The sequence below is a fragment of the Electrophorus electricus genome, chromosome 3 (genome assembly GCF_013358815.1).
Source record: "Electrophorus electricus isolate fEleEle1 chromosome 3, fEleEle1.pri, whole genome shotgun sequence".
NCBI lineage: Eukaryota > Metazoa > Chordata > Actinopteri > Gymnotiformes > Gymnotidae > Electrophorus > Electrophorus electricus.
The window spans coordinates 10,106,075-10,113,446 of NC_049537.1; the positions used below are offsets into that span (position 1 = coordinate 10,106,075).

General features: G+C 41.4%; 1 protein-coding gene across 1 annotated transcript; it reads left to right on the forward strand.

Moving 5' to 3' along the window:
- Positions 1-114: 114 nt before the first annotated feature.
- On the forward strand, positions 115-7,170 carry tpra1 (transmembrane protein, adipocyte asscociated 1). Its single transcript, XM_026997602.2, has 11 exons — positions 115-346; positions 1,622-1,802; positions 2,227-2,359; positions 2,534-2,620; positions 3,555-3,627; positions 3,838-3,917; positions 4,049-4,159; positions 4,271-4,331; positions 4,448-4,550; positions 4,796-4,876; positions 5,175-7,170. Exons 2-11 carry the CDS (start codon positions 1,636-1,638, stop codon positions 5,410-5,412), a joined length of 1,134 nt encoding a protein of 377 aa, XP_026853403.2. The 5' UTR covers positions 115-346; positions 1,622-1,635; the 3' UTR covers positions 5,413-7,170.
- Positions 7,171-7,372: the final 202 nt, after the last annotated feature.

The window sequence follows — 7,372 nt, forward strand, 5'->3', positions numbered from 1 at the left end:
ATAGTAGTAGTAATAATGTTTAGCGTTGTAATGACTTTCTTTCTTTGGAATTTCTGGCGTGTGATGGTGTTACCTTTATTTTGAAACTTCTTAAACTTGTATTCTGAAGCTGTTCTTTAATCACATGCATCGACGATGAATTGAAGCTACAGCGGAGATCCCTCTCGTTACTTTTATGTCATAGCTAACTAGGTTACTTGGCTGTTCTTTGGATCAGTTGTAAACGGCGAAAGACGGTTGATCGAGATCAATAGAGCTAGCTAACTAGCTATGTTGTTTACTTACTGCTTTACTGACTGTATTACGGAACACGTCTGCTCTTGATTTGACATAACTCCAAGTAAAGGTAAGCAGCTAGTTAGCCAGACAATATTTTATTTATGTTGTTGTTAGCTTAGCTATTAGAGTCCCAGCGAGGAATTTACCTGAATAACCAGCAGGCCATTCACAGATACCGATGACACGCCGTCACAACGTTAGCTTGATAGCTACTGACAATACACAACTGTTGGAAAATAACTTGCTACTGGGATTAATTGTTCAACCCAGCTAGCTAGCTACGTAAACATTGAGCTGCTATTAACAACTCGAAAGTTTGTTAGCAACTGAGCGAGCTAGGTTAGCTAAGTTATGTCCTGTCACACCAACACGTAAGCCGGTTGTGCCCTGTAGCTATGCTAACGTTAGGTTAGCTGGCTAGGACCGCTGTGCAATTATGCAGTTTAAACGTCTTCGCACGCTTTTTTGTTTCGAATAAATCCACATTTATAGTACAGCTTTACCGTTGTATAAACCACATGTATGGTGCAGAAACTTTTTATTGAACGCTAGCTAGCTATGTTGGCCCTGCTGGGCCAAAATAGCTAGATAGCTAACTAGCTGGGCAGCTAATTCGTGTAGTGCGTAATGGAAGGCGTTTGATCTGACAGCGTTAGTTAGCAAACGTAGTCTTAGATGTAAATGTCATGTATGCAGTTACAGCATGGCTGTTCTCTGAAGGTCTTCATAACTAAGCCACTATTGGCCATTTACTACATCAAGTAGTACTGCTGCGAGTAAACATCTGGATAGCTAGCAAGCTAAACATGTTAGCCAAACAGCTACGATGGCTAGCTATACGTTAGTTACACAAGGAACCCAATAATTTTTATCTTCGTGGACTATGACCTAAAGGCGTCGCAGGCATTTTTTTACTTACGAAATAATTACAAATAGACAATTACAAAAACTAGCTTGATTTGCGGCTAGCTAATTTAGTCTGCTATTCTCGCTAGCTAACGTGAAGTGACTAAGAGTAGGATAATGTTTTTCTGTTTACATTTTAGATTGATAACCTTTAGGTTAACATATCCAGGTAGATGCGTTATTACGGTTGCAAAGCATCAACGACTATTTTATCATCTAACCTGGTAACCAACTTGATTGTATTGCGCTACCGTTTTTCGGGCAACTGCTCCTCTGCGTGTCCGGGCAAACTATTAGATAGCTAGCGTTAATAGCTAATGCACGTTTCTTTCTCGCTCGGAGGTTCGTATTTGTTCTTGTTAGCTCATGAACTGTAGCTTGCAGTTGCATTAATATTGAAGGAGTTGGGGGGTAAATGTGGTGTGTTGTCCTTTAGAATTTGAATGCAGCATGCTGGACACGGTGACATCGGCGGTAAGGTTTGCACAGTACGGCAATGGTACTTCATTTCCAACCGTCGAGAACACGTCAGTCATGCCTACAGGGCCTTCGGAAGCTAACATCACCCAGCCACACAGGTGTCTTCAGATCCTTTACGAGGACATTGGCAAATCCAGGTATGCATGCATATTAGGTCAAATGGGGACCCTTATCTGGCCCAGAGCTCAGGTCTGTGATTGGCATTTGCTCTTCTCGCTTAAAGTAACAAACCGTTGAAGGCAGTGTTTGTGATTTACAATGTTAGCAGTCAGTTCCTCTTTTCTACTCTCTCTTGGTGGCAAGTCCACTTTGCAGTATTTAATTGTAACTGTCTGTTATCTAGGGAAATTCCAACTGTTTATAAAAGTAGCTTTCAGTTTTGAATGTGGTGTGGCAGAGGCTACTTGTCTTGTGACATGGCTGATATGAAATAAGTCTTTTGCTTGTTGTCAGAAAATGGAGATGCATTTTAAACTTTTCTCCTACCCAGCCATGCTGCAATAATACTAAAATGATGCTCTAACAACTGTAACTAATCCCAGTGTCTGGCCCTTGCATTAGGGTGCGTTTCTGGGACCTGATCTTGCTGGTGCCTAATGTGGCCTTCCTCATATTCCTGATATGGAAGCTTCCATCTGCGCGTGCCAAGATCCGTCTCACCTCCAGCCCCATCTTCATTACTTTCTACATCCTGGTGAGCTGCTTCCACTGCCTGCTGCTCCACTCATCTGGGCAAAGTTTTGAATGGCAGGTTTATAGATGGGACAAGCACATACTGCTAAAGTCAACAGCCAAAGCCTTCTTTTGTGTACTGAAGTGTGTGTGTGTGTGTGTGTGTGTGTGTGTGCGTGTGTTTCTCCTGGTGAAGGTGTTTGTAGTAGCAGTCGTAGGAATCACGCGTGCTATTGTCTCCATGACTGTGAGCGTGTCAAGTGCTGCCATCATAATAGATAAGGTAAATTCACACCGCATCTCAGATATAATTCAGCAGGTGCTTTCCTCCTCTCCTATGATTGGTTTCCATTTTAGCGGTAGCTTCATCCGTGTAGCTTCAAATTGGTGTTTCATGACATCAGTCCATATCCTTCGTTGAAAATTGTTCATTGTGTTCTAATTGGCAAATCATAAAACAGCTCATATGTTAATTCCTGCTATGCTTGACCTCCACCCTTCTGCAAGGTTTAGCTTGGGACATTATGTAAAGCTTACAACTTTAATATACTTATGGTTTCTTTCTAAAACCCTTGATTGGATCAGGTGTGATACATTAGGGTTAGTCTAATGTAACCTTGTTATATAAAGTAAATATCCAAAGCAGGAGGTTACAGCAGTAAAATATGGCCAGGAGAGCAACAGTCATGCTGCTTTGTGCTTTTTATCTTTTTCTTCCTTCTCCTGGGCAGCTGTGAAGTTTGCAACTATCTAGGTTTTTGTCTTAGTTTTAGAAGTTCTCCTTTTGCAATCAGAAGCTTATTGTTAAGCAGCACCACCTTTCATTAGAAATGTTCTGCATTTCCTCAGAGACAGCAAGCAACAAGCAGAGAGGAAGCTCATTAACATGTCATGGGTGTACCTCATGGCACGGACATTTCATGCTGTAGTTTTACCTAATGTGGAAAACAAAGTGCTGTTGGTGTGTAGCCAGCTTTAGCCTGGGGATCTGTGAGTAACTTGTAAGAACAGCAACAACAAAAAACCCCAAGCTTGAGGGTGGCAGAAGGGAGGACCGATCTCTGAACTGGTAGAGCCACTGTCAAATCGTTTAGCAGCTAAGAGTCTTTTTTCAGAATGGTTCAAAGGGGCAAAGGACAACCGCATCTGGGTGTGGATACTCTCCATGGCTGTTTGTACAGTAATAAATGCTGATAAGGGCTGTGTGATGCTTCCAGGTCCTGTGGGAGATCACGCGCTTCTTCCTGCTCACCATCGAACTCAGCGTCATCATACTGGGACTGGCCTTCGGTAGGCAATCTGGGGAGTTCTGCTAGCTAAATTCGACACTGCTGCATCAAAAGCATTGCATCTTTCCAGTAACTCATGCTCACTTAGCCATGGGGCCTGCATTAAGTAGGCTTTGACCTATTTGAAATGAAAACATGCAGAAAACTGTGGTGTTAAGTGAGATTAATCGCTTAGTCATCTAATACCTTGGGTTATGTTTTGTGGTGTTAGGGCATTTGGAGAGTAAGTCGAGTATCAAACGTGTGTTGGCCATAACTGCAGTGTTAGCACTGGCTTACTCCATTACACAGGTATGGTTCAGGACTTTATAAACAGTTATTTACAGTTATTATAAGTGTATATGTGGTGGTGTGACAAGATGTGCTCTTTTTTTTTTTCTTTTCTTTTTTTTTTCCTTCTTCTTTTCTCCCCCCTGTCACAGGGTACACTAGAGATTCTGTACCCTGATCAGCATCTCTCAGCTGATGATTTCAATATCTATGGTCATGGAGGTCGACACTTCTGGTTGGCCAGCTCCTGCTTCTTTTTTCTGGTAACTTCTTTCTGGATGGAGAGCATGTGTTTTAAGTTAAACTTGATGGTATTTTACCATTTAAAATGGTTTTGCTGAACTAACTAGGGGACTCTCTTGTTTTCCCTATAGGTTTATACTCTTATAGTTGTCCTACCCAAAACCCCGGTCAGAGAAAGAATATCATTACCATGTGAGTGACATCTTAACTGATCATAATTCCCCAGTGCTACCATTATTTTTTAAAGCCCAAAGTCCAAGTTTGAAAGGGTTTGTTGTTAACCTTGCTTTCTCATTCTCTCTCTGCAGCTAAAAGGAGTTTCTATGTATATGCTGCTATCCTGTCTGTGCTGAATATGGTGCAGGGTGTGGGCAGTGCTCTGCTGTGTGCTGGCATCATAGAAGGCTTGTGGTATGACCTCTCTCTCTCTTTGCTTTTTTTGGGGGGCTACAACTGTTATCTACTATGCAAATTCCTTCATATCTTATTCCTGCATTTTTTTTTTTTCCACATTGTAAAACTAACTGTCATAGAGTGCAGTATTATTATTAGATGGAAAACTATTGGTAGATGATCTGTTTTTCACATTATTCAACAATAAATGAGATGTGACTTGGCTTGTAATGGATTCTGACTGTGTGTGTGCTTGTGCACAGTTGTGTTGACGTGACCACATTCCTCTACTTCTCCGTCTTTGCTCCCCTCATCTATGTAACGTTCCTCAAAGGATTCTTTGGGTATGTAGACTTATGAAACACAAAGGCTTGTGCTATCAATTAGCCTTGTGGCATTAGATCAGGTCTTAAAGCACCATAATCTGTGACTTATTGTTTTGGCTTTTGTTTTTTTTTTATTGTACTCAGTCATCAGTGTATTCATTTGTAAACAACATGTAGGCATTTACTGCATTAGAAATGACTGATTATAATATAACAACACCGGATTGAGATCCCTGTCGATCCTCTGCCTCCTCCTCCTCGCTCTCTCCTCTGCCTGTCCCCTCCTCGTCCTCTTTACTTTCTCTGCCGGCGTCAGGTCGGAGCCGAAGATCCTCTTCTCCTACAAATCTCAGATAGATGAGCCGGATGAGCCCGATGTCCACCTGCCCCACACGTCCACAGCCAGCCTGGGTGGGCGCAGGGAGCTAGACCACAGCTCCTACTCCAGCACGCAAATAGACACGTCAGGGGCCTACCTGGACGATGTGGTGTCTGGCCCCTATGGGGCAAGCCACAGCATTGACAGCGACCGCTGGAGGGCCATCAACACCTAAAGGGAACAGAAACAGGGATGGAGGAAAGGAGAAAGGAATGGGTAGAAAAGACTGGCTGCAGATAAACTCGGGATGGGAGCTGGAAGCCCCTCCATCTTTCCCACACTGAACAGCATTCCCATTGAAGACATCAAACAGCTTTTGTGTGAGGGTTTGGTTCATGAAGGCCTTGCATTGCAACTCAGTATTTGGTAGTCCATTTGTACTCAGCTGAGATTGTTTTGGTTCTTTTTAGTTCCCCTTATGAAATAACGCCCTTTTTATGCAAACTCCTGTACAAGTTTATTTATACTATCAGTGTTTTACAAAGGCCTGTGCAGTACTTTGATACTTTGTGGAACAGTACTTACACTATAAACCGGAGTATTATGACCAGAAGAGTAATAGATATGAGTTGGCTTGGTTACAAATGAGCTTAGGCTGACATAGCTGATTTCTGAGCAGTTCTTACTGTAGAACGGGTATTGCAACATTGAGTCTCGCTGTGTGCTGAGTTTCATGTTTTTATGACTTGGAAAAGAGGTTGAATATAGTATGCTGACCTGAGCCTAAGTTTGCCCCCACTGCTTCGACAGACCCTTGTATTTTAATTTATTTTATTGATTATACTACATTTTAGCCCTTTACACCAACCATCAGCATTCCATTCAACAGACAGGGAACAAGCAGATCGCAGCCCATCACTAAAACAGTGGAAAAAGACTCACCTGCTGACTCAAGTATAAAACCAATAATGCAACTAGTGGTTAATGCATTAGCAATCCATTGTGAATTCCTCCTCCAGGTTTTTGGTAGACCATTGTTCTATGCCATTTCTACTCCATACTGAATGACGGGTGTTTTAATGACCAAAAATGTGTGTAGATATCTGTTGAGTATGAGTTTTAAAAGTTTCAGTGTTCCTTGTCATTTTTGTATTTAAAGGTGGAACCATGCACTGAATCATTGCTGAACTATAATAACATGCCCAAGATCTACTTTGTAAAATGAATTTTTATGTGTAAAATGGATACTTGGTGTGAGGGCAATACTACATCGTTTGTGTTCATAGCCATAGGTGTGACTTGCAGGTTTAGAGCACCCACCTGTTTGAGCTGGAGGTCCTGCTACTGTTTTTTTGTGATGTAATGTTACCTTATGGATGCACAGGGCCTGCTTTCATTAAAGTGTTGGAGGGCAAGGTCAAGCAACGATAGCAAATTGGACATTTCAGCACACACTCTCACAACTTAAGATGGTGTTAAAACTACAAAGCTTTTTTGGAAACAGGCCCTGCAATTATGAAAACATCTTTTTAATTTCATATAAACATCCTTAAAAGGTAGATCAGAGTAGTAAAATATTTCATCAATTACATTTGCTAAACAGGATTGTCTCAGTGCACTATAAAAGACTGTTATACAGTATGTAAATGAAAAATGTTTATTTTTCCATGAATGTGCATTGTTATAATAGCCGAAGTAAGTCTTACTGCCGCAGTTGTTACTGCAGTCAAGTGTTGTAGCCTGTTTATTGTCCCAGTGCATGTTGCTCCTCTACGCATCCCACACTGAAACATTTATTTTGGTAGTGACGTTGCTGAAATAACTGTATTTGTGACTTGTGAACATGTGATAAATCATCGATCTGAGACATCGTGTGAGGGAACAAACTGATTTTACGATCGTTATACGTCCTAATGAAGTATGACGATGTTAAGTGCTTAAAGATTCTTTTATTTTTAAGTTTCTCCAGGAGATTAAAAAGCTTATGCAATGAGTTTGAGTTTGGATACTTTTCACTTGGACTACGTTACCCTCTCAATCGTACTGCAAAGCTCGCTCCCAAAAAAACAAACAAACAAAAAAAACTTAATCGTATGCCTCTAACAACAAGTACCGAGCTATTGTACGCTTCATTTTGTTTTACTATAAACAAACGTGATGCTATTTTGCGCAGTGACGGTTTTGAGCGAGGGCAT